Source organism: Eptesicus fuscus, chromosome 10, assembly GCF_027574615.1.
Source record: "Eptesicus fuscus isolate TK198812 chromosome 10, DD_ASM_mEF_20220401, whole genome shotgun sequence".
NCBI lineage: Eukaryota > Metazoa > Chordata > Mammalia > Chiroptera > Vespertilionidae > Eptesicus > Eptesicus fuscus.
Window position 1 is genome coordinate 61997130 of NC_072482.1, and position 17155 is coordinate 62014284.

The 17155-nt window shown below is 35.7% G+C and overlaps 1 protein-coding gene across 1 annotated transcript in view; it reads right to left on the reverse strand.

Annotated features, from left to right (window-relative positions):
• The window catches only part of REV3L (REV3 like, DNA directed polymerase zeta catalytic subunit), a 153098-nt gene that overhangs the window by 21817 nt on the left and 114126 nt on the right, over positions 1-17155 (reverse strand). Inside the window, exons 19-24 of the mRNA XM_054721757.1 lie at positions 13864-13979; positions 10477-10595; positions 7037-7155; positions 4606-4747; positions 1107-1351; positions 19-127 (exon numbers count right to left, since the gene is read on the reverse strand). Of these exons, the coding sequence (XP_054577732.1) occupies positions 19-127; positions 1107-1351; positions 4606-4747; positions 7037-7155; positions 10477-10595; positions 13864-13979 (850 nt within the window). The remainder of the gene's footprint in view (positions 1-18; positions 128-1106; positions 1352-4605; positions 4748-7036; positions 7156-10476; positions 10596-13863; positions 13980-17155) is intronic.

Sequence of the window (17155 nt, forward strand, 5' to 3'; positions counted from 1 at the left end):
TTTACAAGAGAGTATTACCTTGACAAAAGCTATTCCATTGGGGGACACTGTGATGTCATGCCTAATTTGGTAAAGTAAATCTGGAGGCACTCTCAGAGAGGTACAGCCAAATTTGAACTCATCAAACCTGTTAAGGAAGAAAATATTAAGCAAATACTTTCTCCAATCATAGAAGAGATTGTAAGCAATTTTAGGAATCTTTTTAATTCCATTAGAAATTCATTTTCAAACATCTAAACATGAATTCTTGTATTTAGTAATATGCTTGTCTAATTATAAAAAACAGTTCTTCAAATATTCACAATTTGTTAAAAGAAATATTTCTTAAATGACACTATCCTAAAATTTATGGATAAAATCTATACTGAAATACCAAATTTCAACTCAACATATGATTACCCTACACTAAATTTCTTAAAGAAAAACTTAAGCCATAAAAAAATTGTACATAACTTTCCAAATTTTTGTTCTTAATAAAAAGTATTACCAATACAATTTCCACAAGTGCTTTTTATTAAGTAGTGAATATATTCTAGATAAAATTACAATACTTGGTATTAAATACACAAAAATCATTATTAAGAAAGACAGTATTTCTTATATCCTGAGAAAAATATCTACTCCTTTGAGTTAAAAATATTATTCTCATTTGGCTTATAAAATTCTTTGACATGAACAGCTAAAACATTTAACAGTGTAACTTTAAAAAAATTCAAACTATTTCTAAGAAAAGTCAAGAGGAGTTGTAAGATAATCCTCAAGCTGGAGTTGTAAGATAATCCTCAAACAGTTCCACTGAAAGGTGATTTATATCAACAAATTAAATATAACTCTCAATTAAAGAGAGGCCATAGATATACATGGAGAGTGCAACAGATAGTTGCAAGGCTGATGTATTCACAACGTGTTCATATGTGTCATCCATCGGTGATGCTGACAGTCATATGATGATCTATGTCAATTAGTAAAAAATAACAAACTAGCTGTGCTACAGCCCATGCATTAATTTTGCTCATAAGGACAGTCTCGAGTGCAAAAAGACACTCTAAGTCTAATTTTAGTAATAAGTACAAAGCACAACCTAGTTGTAAATATGAAAAACTTACTTTCCCAAGTTCTCCACGTGGCCAAGGCAGGTGGAAAAACAGTAGTTGTATGCAATCACAATAGAAGGATATAGTGACTGGAAATCCAGAACAAGAACAGAGTTGCTATAGAAGCGAGATTCAGGCTCCATAATTAGGGGGACACATTGTGGGGCTCTCATTTGGGACCTCTGCTGTACATTAGGTGTCACAGGAATATAGTTCATTGGTTTAGCAATACGTAACATCATTGACTCCACACGGTACTGTGGGCAGAGAGGTGGAGGTAGGAAGAGAAGAAGAAATAGTTTAAATATGCTGTTCTTTGGAATAGTCATCAGGGAAATGTTTTGCTCTTCAGAATAAGGCTGCATGACTTTCTTACAATAAAGTTACACAGTATTGATTATTCGGTCAGCTATTAGGTGCTTGAAGGGGACATTTATAAATCCTTTTTGTATTCCCATAACTTTTTAAAAAAATTATTTATTGTTGAAAGTATTACGTATGTCTCCTTTTCCCCCCATTGACCTCTCCCAGCCCACACCCCGTCCCCCAGCCCAGGCTTTCACTCCCCTATTGTCTGTGTCCATTGGTTATACTTATATGCATGCATGTAAGTACTTTGGTTGACCCCTTTCCCCCACCTCCAGCCTCCTCTGCTTTCCCTCTAAGGTTGGACAGTCTGTTTGATGCTTCTATGTCTCTATAAAATATGTCAAAAGGCTTACATCATAAAGCAATATTGAAAAGACAAATAGTTAGATTTCTTTTTACATTTAAATACAGCTCTATCACAATAAACCGATGTAGGAGAGACAGCTGTATAGTTTGTCAACTTATTTAAAAAGTTGGCCAATCTTTTAGAAAGTAATTTGGGAAAGCTTTGAGAATGAAACTCAGGAGACTTGAGATGATAAATGTTATCCCAATTTTTCAAGAAGGAAACACAAAGATTCCAGAATTAAAAGGTAATCAGCTTAATACTCACAAAATTGAATCAAGCAATTCACTGTTTATAATAACAGCTATTAAGCAGATGGTTTGGAATATTATATTAAAAAAAGCACTTGCGTGCACCTCCCGGGCACCTGAGCGGCCCCTGACTGTCGGCGGGGCTCCCGCCAGCCTGCAGCGGCCGTGCCTCCCAATACCCCAGCCCATCCTTGCTAAATAGGGACTGTTGTAAAAAGAAGGAAAAAAAAAAGGGGCGGGGGCGAACACAGGTACAAAAAATAAAAATGGCTACAAACAAGTAGCTATCAATAATAACTTTAAACGTAAACGGACTAAATGCTCCAACATAATAAAAGCCTTATATGACAAACCTACAGCCAAAATCATACTCAATGGGCAAAAACTAAAAAACCAAACAAAACCATTTCTCTAAGAACAGGAACAAGACAGGGATGCCCACTTTCACCACTCCTGTTCGACACAGTACTGGAAGTGCTAGCCATAGTGATCAGACAAGAAGAAGAAATAAAAGGCATCCAAATTGGAAAAGAAGTAAAATTGTCATTATTGGCAGATGACATGTTATTATATAAAGAAAACCCTAAAGTCTCCATCAAAAAACTACTAGAATTAATAAATGAATTTGGCAGTGTAGCAGGATACAAAATTAACACCCAGAAATCTACGGCCTTTTTATACACCAATAATGAACTCACAGAAAGAGAAATGAAAAAAAAAGAAAATCCCATTTACCATTGCAACAAAAACATTAAGATACCTAGGAATAAATTTAACCAAGAAGGTAAAGGACCTGTATTCAGAAAACTACAGGATGCTGAAAAAAAGAGATAGAGGAAGACATAAACAAATGGAAGAATGGACCGTGTTCATGTACTGGTAGAATCAACATCATTAAAATGTCTATACTACCCAAAGTAATCTATAGATTCAATGCAATCCCCATTAAAATACCAACGACATACTTCAAAGATCTATAACAAACTCTCCAAAAATTCATCTGGGACCAAAAAAAAAGACCCCGAATAGCTGCAGCAATCTTGAGAAAGAAGATACTTTTCGAAAGAAGACATAAGAAAGGCCAAGAGACACATGAAAACATGCTCAAAGTCACTAATCATCCGAGAGATGCAAATCAAAATTAAAATGAGGTACCATCTCACACCTGTCAGAATGGCTATCGTCAACAAATCAACAAATGACAAGTGCCTGCGAGGATGCGGAGAAAAAGGAACCCTCTTACACTGCTGGTAGGAATGCAGACTGGTGCAGCCACTGTGGAGAACAGTATGGAGTTTCCTCAAAAAATTAAAAATGGGACTTCCATTTGACCCAGTGATCCCACTTCTAGGAATATATCCCAAGAAGTCAGAAACACCAATCAGAAATGATATATGCACCCCTATGTTCATAGCAGCACAATTTACAATAGCTAAGATTTGGAAACAGCATAAGTGCCCATTAGCAGATGAATGGATTAGAAAACTGTGGTACATCTACACAATGGAATACTACGCTGCAGTAAAAAAAAAAGGAATTCTTATCATTTGCAACAGCATGGATGGGCCTGGAGAGCATTATGCTAAGCAAAATAAGCCAGTCAGAGAAAGATAAATATCACATGATTTCACTCATTTGTGGAATATAATGAACAACATAAACCGAAGAGCAAAAATAGAACCAGAGGCATAGAAGCATCGAACAAACTGTCCAACCTGAGGGAAGGCGGGGGGGGTGGGGGGGTGGGGGGGTGGGGAGAGGTTGAGGGGGTAAGAAATCAACCAAAGGACTTGTATGCATGCATATGAGCATAACCAATGGACACAGACTGGCCGTGTGTGTGTGTGTGCGTGCGCACGCGTGCGCAAGTGCTGGGAGGGGGGGTGGTCGGGGAGAGGTCAATGGGGGAAAAAGAAAACTTACGTGATATTTTAAACAGTAAAGATTTTTTTTTAAAAAAAAGGAGAAAAAAACCTCGCAAGAATTAGCATGGGCTCACTGAAAAATTCTCATGTGGTTTTGAGGTATTCACCTTTTTTAAAATTATAAGCCAGCTCAAATAGTTTTTAAAACCTGTTAGGGGTATAAATAAATAGCTTACATGCAATAAAATGAAATAAACAAATAGTGATGCCAAAATAGTTAGTGCTCTAATTACTGATATCATAGATTGGGAGAATGTTATAGATATAGAGTAATTAAAATAATTAAAAGATTTTATGAGGTTAAGGAACCTGAGGGATTTAATGTGGTATCCCTGATGCCTACTATAATGTTTATTTAACACATTAAAGGTATTCAAATAAATATTTGTTAAATGAGTGCACGAAATCATTTTTATCAAGGCATGTGACAAAATCTCTCATTATATCTTCGGGAAATTAGAAAGATGCATTAAATGGATTCTAAGCTCTCATTTCTCTTTAACATTAAAAAAAAATTACCTCAAACATCTCAAAAATAAGTATATTACTCATACAGAACTTTCAAGTGCAAAAAACCCCAACCAAACAACTTCGACCAACCAACCAAACGGATTTCCTACCTGCGAACCCCTTGTCAGTACATGTAAAAATTGAATGCCAAAAAGTCTAGCCATTTCACTGGTTTTTCCAATCAGGTCCAGCTGTTCTAACATTTGGAGATTTCCGCGCACACGGCTGATGTAATGATCAACCATTTTCCATCTGTTAAAAGAGAATTGATGTTATGAACATTAGGGAAAAATTGGGACACCTGAAATTAGTACTGTTTTCATTCTGCCAAAACATACATATTAATAGTGAGGTTACTTAAGGAGTAATGATGTATTTTAAAGTATGTTAAAGAATTAAACATTAGAAAATTTCAGATATTTCCAAAGCATAAAACTTAGTGAAAATATGCGAAGTTTGAAATAGCGCTTGTGATAAGATGGTAAGACTGAAGATAATTATTTTCAGTATTTTTCTTGGTGTTACTTTTATTCTAAAAAAATTAACATACTCTCCTAGATGCCACTGCTCATGATGCAATAATTATACAATTATAATTTATCATATCTATAGGTGTTTTTATATCCTTACCCAATACTTTTTTTATTGATTTTAGAGAGAGGGAGTGAGAGAGAGAAACATCGATGTGACAGAAATACTGATTGTTGCCTCCCGTATGCCTCAACCAGGGATTGACGGGGAATCTTTTGGTGTATGGGACGATGTCCCAACTGAGCCACCAGCCAGGGCATCTATAATTTTTTTTTTAAGAACATGAAAGCTTTGGGTTATCGCTTGTAAATACCAGTCTAAAATAAAAGCATGAATTGTCTTCTCATGGGAAGAAACAGAGTAATTTGAAAAAGATTTAGAAAAATCAGGAAAATAATTTTTATGAAACCATAGTGGGATAAATGTACATCAAATTAGTATTTCCTGTGAAAACAAAAATATTATTTTCTTTGATTTGAACTTTTAAAAAAATTGACCTGTTTATCTTTTTGGTAAGAAAACAAGCAAATAACAACCCTCACCAGAGCCATAAAAGGAAGTTTTCATTTAATATTATGTTATTAAAATATAAAAATGACCCAAAGATATGCTATAAAGAATAAAATTCATTCGAAGAATATTAAGGTTCAAATATATTGCAACTTTTAATTACGTGGCTTTTAGAACAATATAGTCATATAACTGCTAAATATAAAAAGTTAAGGCCAGCAGGCAGGGCTCAGTGATTGAGCGTTGACCTATGAACCAGGCGGTCACAGTTCCATTCAGCTCAGGGCACATGACCGGGTTGCTGGCTCGATCCCCAGTAGGGGGCGTGCAGGAGGCAGCCGAATGATGATTCTATCTCATCATTGATGTTTGTATCTCTTTCTCCCTCTCCTTTCTTCTCTGAAATCAATAAAACATATTTTAAAAAAATGCATTGCATATACTGGAAAAAAGAGAATGACTTTGATTTTTTACCAGAAATAGTGGAGGCCAGGAGAAAAGGAAATGAAATCCTTAAAGTGGTGAGGAAAAAGAAATCTTAACCCCAGAATTAGACAGTAAAAATATTAAAAAATTAAGGTGAGAAAAAGTTATTTTCGGAACAATAAAGGCTGAGACAATTTGTTGCCATTAGACTTGCACTAGAAGACTTGCCAAAGAAAATAATTTAGCAGTGTCTTAAAATGAAACAAGCCTAGCCAATGTAGCTCAGTGGTCAAGTATCGACCTATGAACCAGGAGGTTGTGGTTCAATTCCTGTTCAGGCATATGCCCAGGTTGTGGGCTTGATCCCCAGTGCAGGGCATGCAGGAGGCACTGATCAATTATTTTCTCTCATCATTGATGTTTCTATCGTTCCCTCTCCCTTCTTCTCTGAATAAAAATACATTTTAAAAAAAGTGAAACAAATAACCATGTGACTCAGCAATTCTACTCCTAGAGAAATGAAAACATATGCTTACACAAAAATTTTCATACAGTTTTACTTCACAATAGCCTCAAACTAGAAAAATCCTAATTGTCCATCAACAGGTAACTGGATACACTGGATACTCAAGTAAATTGTGGTAACTGAGTATTATTATTTACTAACAAAAATGGAAATTACTGCTGTATGTAACAGCATCGTTGAATCTCAAAAAACATTATGCTGAATTTCTTGAAAGAAACTAGAAACAAAGGGGTAAGTTGTAAATAACTCTATACAAAAGTTCTAGAACTGGCAAAATTAATCTATATCCATAGAAATTCAATTAGTACTTAACTGGGTAGTTAAAGAATAGGTAGGTTTACTGCAAAGCTGTCTTAAGAAAATTTTCTGGGTGTTAGAAATGTTGTTTTTTTTAAAAATCTTGATTGTGGTAGTGGTTACAGGATACATACATTTTTCAAAGTCATCACACAATATACTATAAATGTATGTATTTTACTGCATATAAATTATACTCTAATAATATTGATTTAAAAAGACATTATCCTCTTCAGAGTTAAAAACATTACCTGTATAGATCTGTCTTGTTATCAAACCAATCTGATAAGACTCGAAAGGTAAAGAGGGGAAAACGCTGATGAAGAACGTGAAAGCTCACATTTTCAAAGGTGTAGTTAGTCAGAGCCACCTAAAAAACAATAACAAAAAAACAAGTCTCCATTATAATAATGCTTGTGTTTATATACAAATTTGGTTCTAAAAGATTCTAAATATTACTTCTAACCTTTCATAGTGGCAATCACAATGTAAAACTATGTGTATATGAAAATATATATATGTAGCCTAGTAGACAGAAATGTCCATAATAAATTAATATTTAATTGGAAAAAAATCTGACTTGATGAGATTCAACTTGGTCTTGTAATACCTACTGAATATATAGATCCCAGTTCTTATCACTTCTTTTTCCAGGCAGAAGCATTGCTAAGCAAGTTAATTTTTTGTTCCTTCCATACTTACTGTTTGGTCCTTCATCATATACTTACTGTTTGGTCCTCGAATCCCACAGATTCGAGCATAAATTATTTAATTAAAGGCAGGCATTCATCCTGCTCCCAAGAATTACGTCAATACTAAGACGCAATACAAGACATTATGGAGTCAGTTTCTTTCCAAAAGCAAAAGATTAAAAGGATATAGCAGAAATGTATCCCCGTCTTCAAAATATGTAGGTAAAAGCTGTGTTAATAGGAAAATAGTGAAAAAAATCCAAATTCATAAAACAAATAGATGGCCTCTCAGAAATACCCATAAGACACAAGCAATTTAGACAATGGCAGGTATTTCAATGCAAAATGGAAATTAAGAAATCAGCATTCTCCATTATTAAGTCAGCTTGGGATTCTGACGAATAATAGTTCAAACAGCACTTCACACATGTATATATTATACTAGAGGCCCGATCATGAAGATTCATGCAAAATGGGCCTTCCTTCCCCTGGCTGCTGGCACCGCCTTTGCTCCGGATGGAGCCGCCTTCCCACCTTCCCACACTGCCCAGAGGCCCAGAGCAGCTGGGGCGGTGTGGAACGCCTGTGTCATTGCCATGGCGACGACCAAGCGTCCTGCCCTGCCCCCCTCCATTTGGCGCCTGTGTATGCAAATTAACCCGCCATCTTTGTTGGGTTAATTTGCATACTCCTGATTGGCTGGTGGGCGCCGCGAAGGTACGGTCAATTTGCACCTTATTCTTTTATTAGTGTAGATTACAATTCTGAAATATTTTCTTTTCCATGTCCACAATCCAGCAAGTATAAAGCAGGGATTGAAGGTTAAGCTCATCTTAGTGTACTGACCCAAAATGGTTTTACTTTATCTTCAATTTCTATCAATCTCCAGAACAGCAGCACTGGAATGTAGCATACTCCAGAGGGCAAGCGCGCGCGCACAAACACACACACACACACACACACACACACACACACACACACACTCTCTTAAACTTTGGAATGAGACTATTCTAGAGTCACCAGAATAAAGCAGGTCTTAGAAGTAAATCACCATTACCATCCTCTCCTCCCCACTTGTAAATCAGTAGTGTCCTGAAGTACTTCTCTCAAAAATAAACAACTCATTATTATTAAATCTCCATATCTGAATGACTCTTTTACTTGCTAATAATTTCATTTGTTTTTTTAAAGTTTCAATTTAGTTTAATAGAAAATAGAGCCAAACATCTGATCTCAGGTAGTTGTATGATTACCTAATTAATACAGAGTATATTTAGAGTAAACCTAATCTGCTGGAATATACATCTTCATTAAAACAAAAACAAAACAACAACAAAAAAACTCAGATGGAAAAGATCACCTCATTTGTCCTGCAGTTTTCTCATTTAGGGAAAAACTGGAAGTTTGCCATAAATTGATTGACCTATGAGATTAATTAGGGGATTTTTATGACCTCAAACGAAACTCAAATAAAATCTTAGAAATTCATCCCCAATATCTGAGGCAGGTGACAAATCCATGGACTGAGTTGATATTGTTTCAAAGAGAACAATTTCATAAATTTGATTAAGACTAAACATATTATAACCCTATATTACATTCACTCTACTTTGAGTCTTCATGGTGTCACAGAAGCATAACAATGCAGCAATAATCTCAGTTATAATAATATTAAAGGAAACAAGAACTCAATAAAATTAAGACAATCCATTTTCAGAATGTTCCAATCTTCAGAGAGTGGTTTACTATAGAAGTTAAAATATGAATCTAAAAATATGAACTAGGAGTTTGTCACTTATCTTAGTGAGAAATCTGAGTGAGTTAAACATTGGGTAAATGTACTTTGTAGATCAAAGTCAGAATCGATAAAAATAAAGTGTTCAGTGCTTGTCCATTTATTTTACTGATAAAGGAGTGGGCTGAGAGGCATACACTTTTCCATTCATTCATAGAGTCAATGTGCAAAACACAAATGTTTAGTCACTTCAGAAACAAACTTACTCAGAACTGGGGGAGGCAGTCAGATCTAGTGCAGGGGGATACAGAAAATAATGAAAGGAGGCCACAAGTAAGCACCTGTGGCCTGTATTCTCCATCACCTCATTCCTTTAGTTGTTCATCATTTCCTTGTCTTCAATGTCAAAAAAATGTACATAAAGAAATGTACACAAATTTAAAGTGAACAACTCATGTATTTTTATGTATGTATAAAAATATGTCACCTCATTCACATGTCACCCCATCCACATGAAGATACAGAAAATTTCTAGGACACTGGTAGGCTCCCTTGCGCACTTTCCCAGTCAATACTCATGAAAGTTAACCACTATAGATTATCCCTTCCCACTCTCTCCTCACTCCCCATCAAGACTTGACAGTTATCTTTCTTTCTTCCAAATGCATGTACCACTTATGTCTCATTTGGCTCTTTTTTGGTGCCTGTAGGGCCAATGACAGATGCCCTATTGAAACTATATAATATATATGACACACACACACACATACACACACACTCACACACTCATTGTGAACATGGTCTGTCTTCAAAGAACTTATTATATATTTTATTTTGTACATATCCTCAGTTCAAAAAGTTCCTTCCTATATCTAGACTATATTTTTCTTATTGGAGTAAATGAAAAAGGCCAACTGAATTCATCTGACCTTAAGTGCAAAAATGATTTAAGTGTAAGAAATGATAAAAGTATACAACATTCAACACATATAGCATATTTTATAATAGCTATAGATTTTCTAGTTACTGCTAACTTTGACACAAATAAAAATATTAAAATTCATCAATAACATTAAAGTTAAATACTTCTGTAGCTTTGTATTCTAGAAAGTGGTTATTTTTGTAACTCTACTTAAGTATAATACAAAAAATTCACAAACACATAGGTTACACAGTAAGCTATACTAATATGCTATAATGGTTAAAATCGTTATATTGAGCTAATCTCTTATTCACAAACAAAATTTTAGCTAAAGTACCTTACCTCATTTCTCATGATTCTCCAAAGATTCAGTGTAATTCGGCCAACAATATTTATCTCACTCATTGTATCTGACCCATAGTCATCTCTTTCAGCTGCAAATCTGTTCTCAATTTTGTCATCTATAGAAATGAAAACAGGCTGCATCAGGACTCACAGAAACCAAATTTCTAAGCAAATTATGAAGCAGAAAGTGAGAATAAAAATTAAAGATGAAGAATAAAGATGAAATGTAATTCAGTCTATTTTGTTTAGACTTAGAGATCATTATTTTGACTAACAATTATTTTTCTTTCCTCTTTAAGTTATGAAATAATTTTGTGAAATAAATGTATTTAAAAACTATGTTTTAATAAGTGTGTGTGTATATAATAATATATAACATAATATATATACATACATTTAAAAAACAATAAATCCCTTTCTCTTTAAATTTGGTAATTTCTGGTGCTATTTTTACGAATATCTAAGGCTACCATATTTGTTTGGTGCTAAAATGAAAAATGTCTACTATTAAACCAGTCATTTCTTAAAAAAAATGGTAGTTGTGTGTTTTTTTTAAAAGTGAGACAAAGGGGAATTTTGTTTTATTTTATTTTAATATATTTTATTGATTTTTTACAGAGAGGAAGAGAGAGGGATAGAGAGTTAGAAACATCGATGAGAGAGAAACATCGATCAGCTGCCTCTTGCACACCCCCTACTGGGGATGTGCCCGCAACCAAGGTACATGCCCTTGACCGGAATCGAACCTGGGACCCTTGAGTCCGCAGGCCGACGCTCTATCCACTGAGCCAAACCGGTTTCGGCAAAAAAAAAAAAAAAAAAAAAAAAAAAAAGGTAGTTTTTAACCTAACCAATTCTCTGAAAATTTTTTGACATCAATTAATGATGTTCATATTCAGGATGAAATTCCCTAAACTGTGGGAAGTCTTCATTCCTCTTATAGCAAATAGAATTCTGAGTCTAGTTTCTTAAGTGAAGGTTTTACTAGACTGGAAATTAAAATGTGTTTTCCTTATATAACACTGGGTATATATAAATGTTGCTGATTAGAGGCTCTGGAATAATAAATATATTTACCATGTACTGAACAGCTATTATGTTCTAAGAACCTCATATTATTTTATGAATTTATTTATCTTTTATTTAAAAATATTTTTATTGATTTCAGAGAGGAAAAAGGAGAAACATCAACGATGAGAAAGAATCATTGATTGGCTGCCTCCTGCATGCCCCCTACTAGGGACTGAGCCTGCAACCCAGGCATGTGCCTTGACCAGAATCGAACCCGGGACCCTTCAGTCTGCAGGCCCAAGCTCTAGCCACTGAGCCAAAGAAGCGAGGGCCACATTATTTTACTTTAATACAACCACTTTATTATGTTAGTATACTTTTTATTTTGCACTGTAGTAAACTGTACTTGGAAATTTTTATCTTGCTCCAGGTCATGTAGTAACAGAACCAGTATTATACACCAGGGTTGCCTGATTCCAAAGACTATGTACACATCCCACCTCACCCCACTCTTCTTTATTTTAAAGAGATAATGTTTGAAAAAAATTTTTTCATTTAACAAACACTTCTATAATGTTTACTATATTCTCACGATTCAAGTATTTCACAATTGCCCTGAGATAAGTTCTATTATCACCCCCATCTTAGAGATGAAGAAATTGAGGTATGGACAGGTTAAGTAACTTGCTTGACAGTTAGCAGTATAGCCAGAATATTGGAGCCATGAAGTCTTTCTCTAGAATATGTGCTCTTTACTGTGCTGCCTCCCTCACCAGGCCCTTTCTATTGTACCATGTTGCCCCACAAATACGATTTCAGCAGTGATTTTTAAAAAAACAAGCTTCCATTCACTCTTCTGATTTGTAGTCATGTCTTACTTGTTATAGCTAATTAACCTAATTAATAAGGGCATCTGAGCACTCAGCTTTTTCTCCTGAAACCTATCCCAAATAAAATGTTGAAAAAAATTGATATACCACTATTGCTATCACTCGATACATAAAAAAATGCAACAAAAAATTAAATGTACAGTATCTCTGCTTTTATATTCCAAGCGTTGGCAAAGCTCAAAAAAAATTTAGTCCTTGAATCTTTTAGCTTCAATTTTTGCCTTTAAATTTACCAACACTTAGCACATTTTATTGAAATCATAACATCTCCCAGAAACTAATCTCTTGATTAGTTTTTATCAATTTTGTATTTGGTCTTTTAGTCTCCTAAAGTATATTCTATGTTGTCCTAGTCCAACTTGTGGGAGCCTTTAAAATGAAGTTCTTAAAAATTTTGTAGTTATAAAAAAAAAAAAGAAAAAAAAAGAAAAAAATTTTGTAGTTATATAAAAATATTTTAAAAAGTGCTTTATAAACTGTAATTTTGATATGTCTCTCATTGCTCTTCTCTTAAATGAGAATCAGACTCTGGAAGAACAGACTAAAATACAGAACCAGATAAATAAAATAAAATTATGGTGCATCAAGTAAAAAAAATGTTATGTTCTGCCTTGGCCTGGTGGCTCAGTTGGTTGGAGCATCGTACTGTACACTAAAAAGTTTCAGGTTAAATTCCCAGTCAGGGCACATACCTAGGTTGCAGGTTCAATACCTGGTTGAGGTGTATACAGTAGGCAACCGATCAATGTTTTTCTCTCTCTCTAAAAAAAAAATCAATAAAAGCAAATCCTCAGGTGAGGATTAATAAAAAAAGTTATGTTTTTTACAATGATTATGAAGACTATCTCATAATATAAAATACTTACAATAAGATGCTAGATGAAGGAAGCATAATAAAAATGGGATATATGTGTGATGAAAGTTATAATGTATATAAAAAATAAAAACCTGCCCTAGCTGGCATTGCTCAGTGGGTAGAGCGTCGGCCTGCGGACTGAAAGATCCCAGGTTCGATTCCCGGTCAAGGGCACATGCCTGGGTTGGGTGCTCAATCCCCAAAAGGCAGCCGATCGATGATCCTCTCTTATTATTGATGTTTCTATCTCTCTCTCCCTCTCCCTTCCTCTTTGAAATCAATTAAAAATATATTAAAAAAAATAAAAACCTACATATGTATATGAAAAAAGACGAAAAGAAAAAAAAATATACTAATGGTGTGTGTATATATATATACATATACATATATATATATATATATATATATATATATATATATACCTATATATGTCAGTGAGATTGGGGAATTTTTTTCTTTTACTTTTCTTGATTTTTAAATTTTTGTATAATGGAGTTATGATATATCTAGAACTTACAAAATTTAATATTAAACATTAGGCTAGAACAATAGTACTTTTAAACATCTTGTCTTTACTTTGTAATTTACTCTGTGGCTGACCCATAAAACGTTCACAATGCTACATACCCGGCACCCGAGAGATCATCTGACACAAGTCGACACTTAAAGCAGCAGCCCTCTGTAAGAGGTAACCCCAGGAATGCATCTGAATCTCATACCCCAGCAGAATATCAGGATCATACCTACAGAAGGAATGGAAAAAAGGACCACACATTGAAACCTTTTACCAGAAGAATTGTTTCTTCATGATATAAAGTATAAAAATAAAAGTCTATATTCTATGTTTCTCAATGGGGAAGGGATCATACAGTGGCACCTACAAAACTTCTATACAGGAAGGAATTGGCCAAGTAGAAGTTCTTGGTTTGATGCTACTTTTATAAAGCAAGTACTGTTTTCACTTAGACTGTGTATTTATTTGATCTGACTTGGGAAAGAGGCTGATAGAAATTGGGGTGGGAGGAATTACCACTGAAGTACACGAGAGAAGGTATGATTAAAAACACAATGCAGGTGGGGGCAGGGTGAAGTGTGAGGGCATGTGTGGATACTGTGTTCTGAAAAAATTCTCCCAGGTCATTCTGTTGCCATTTCTCTACCTCTCTAACCTATACTGTCCTTAAATAGTTTTAACGCTGAGAAAGAAAATAAAAAATGTCTTCCATTTCTCACTTGATTTTAGTAATGACCTGGTCCTTACATGAAATAAGGCCTCAGTAATGACAAGTTTGTCCTCTAAACTTAAGAGGAAAGTAACTCAGTTTAATGGAAGACTGAAATATTAAAGGAGTGATATTAATGTGGGAAAGATAAGCATCAGAAACTAGGAGAAAATTTGCTCATTGTGTTGAGTTGCACTGATAAACTGAACTGACAATCTGCATCTAATTCAGAAGGAGCCTCGTGTGGCTTCTCTTAGGACTTCCATGGTTACCACCATGGAAGAACGTCGGGGGGGGGGGGGGGTGGGAAGAGAGGAACTGATTACAGTCATAAATTGAGCAAAAACTACAGTAACTCTATCAAATTAGAAGCTCCAACTTACTCTGATTATTGTATTGCTTATAAAAGCCCCCAAACAGGTGAAAGATGACAAAATTTGTAAAGTTGTATTTTACATTACTGCTTATAAAGTCACTCTGAATTGTGGAATGTGAAGTCCGTCCAGATTATATCACTTAACACCTGGAGTATTGGCCAATGCCTTCAGTATAGAATTACACTAATTTACTGGTGGAAGCTAATATGGCTACTCTGCAAGTCGGTGGTGTAACAGTGGATCATGTGCAGATCAGCAGTTATATTTTAAACTGTTTTGCTAATATTTTATACTTCCATAGCTTCTTTCTTTTTTAAAAAAAATGTTTATTGATTTTAGAGAGAGAGGATGAGAGAGGGATAGAGAGCAACATCAATGACAGAGAAACATTGATTAGCTGCCTTCTGCATGCCCTCTAACTGGGGATCCAGCCTGCAACCTGGGCATGTGCCCTGGCTGGGGGTCAAATTGGTGATCTCCTGGTTCATGGGTTGATGCTCAACCACTGAACCATACCAGCTAGGCCATAGCTTCTTTCTTAAAATGGGTATTGAATGGCTTTAGTTCTTACTTATAAGAATGTCATAAAAATGTCTCATTTTTAATCCTGGATTTAAGTAGCTGATATAAAAAAACCAGGTTCAGATTTCTGCAATGGCATTCTTTTTATTTTTTCTATTCCTTAAGGGCCCTATCAAAATACATTGTATAATGTAAATTTTAATATTTGGTGATCTGTTTGTGATCCACTGTTACACCACAGACTTAGCCCTCAACTTGTCAGGAGACAAAGATAAAGGAAGCAAGGCAATATGCAACAATGAGGCAAATTCTCAGTCTCAGAAATCAAAGGCTTAAAAAGGTAGATTAATTCTTAAAAAGAAAATTCAGAAAGATCTGAGGGCACTTAAGAAAAGGAATCTCTCAACACCTTTCCTGCTCATTAGTCTTTTAACATAACATCTAATATACATTTGTCATTGATAGCAACTTCTCAGAGCAGTCAAAGATGAACTATCTGTAAGACAAGTGCATCTCCCGGTAAAACTACGTAATGTTTAAACTTAAGAAATCGGGTAGAAGTGTCAAGTGACTCTAATGATAGTCAGGGATAGATTTGAAGGATTCCTATATACACACAAAAGAACTCCTGCAGTCAACTGGAGAGGGGGAGGGCAAGGAGGAAGAGAAACATCAATCAGTTGCCTTCCTTCTAACCCCAAACCCAGGTAGATGCCCTAACTGGGAACTGAACTGGCAACCTTTCAGTGCACGAGACACTCCAAACAACTAAGCCACTCTAGCCAGGCTTGCTAATGTTTTGAAAAATTATTTTTCTCAATTAAAAAGTTGTCTATTTTATAAACTGCCACTGTTCAGAGATGATGGCTGGAAACTCCGCCCCGCCCCCCCGAAGTTACCCTATGCTCCTCTTAATGGATTTATTAAATAGATTTTGTTCTTTTAGAAGAATTATGTAGTTGTTTCAATATTTTTCAGCTCTATTAAGTATACTAGAGGCCCGGTGCACAAAATTCGTGCACGGAGGGGGGTTGTCCCTCAGCCCAGCCTGTACCCTCTCCAATCTGGGAACCCTCAAGGGATGTCTGACTGCCCGTTTAGGCCTGATCCCAGGGATCGGGCCTAAACGGGCAGTTGGACATCCCTCTCACAATCCAGGACTGCTGGCTCCCAACTGCTTGCCTGCCTGCCTTCCTGATTGCCCCTAACCGCTTCTGCCTGCCAGCCTGATCACCCCCTAATCACTCTGCTGCCAGCCTGTTTGCCCCCAACTTCCCTCCTCTGCCGGTCACCCCTAACTGCCCTCTCCTGCAGGGTTGATCACCTCCAACTGCCCTCCCTTGCAGGCCGGGTGCCTCCCAACTGCCCTCTCCTGCTGGCCATCTTGTGGTGGCCATCTTGTGTCCACATGGGGGCAGGATCTTTGACCACATGGGGGCAGCTATATTGTGTGTTGCAGTGATGATCAATCTGCATATTACTCTTTTATTAGATAGGATAGAGGCCTGGTACAGGGGTGGGGGCTAGCTGGTTTGCCCTGAAGGGTGTCCCTGATCAGGGTGGGGTTCTCTTGGAGTCTGGGAAAATGGAAAATTATTAACAGTTCAAGGAAATATAGAAAGAGACAAATGATTGTGACAAGAAGATAATGGATTTAGTTTTACTTGCTTAATATTGCTTTAATACTACTTTTTGTGTTTGCCATCTGAGGAGTAAATATTAAGAATGGAAAAATAAAATTAAAACTCTGTGAGTATGCATCTATATTTTATTCAGTTTTATATCTAGCATCCAGCA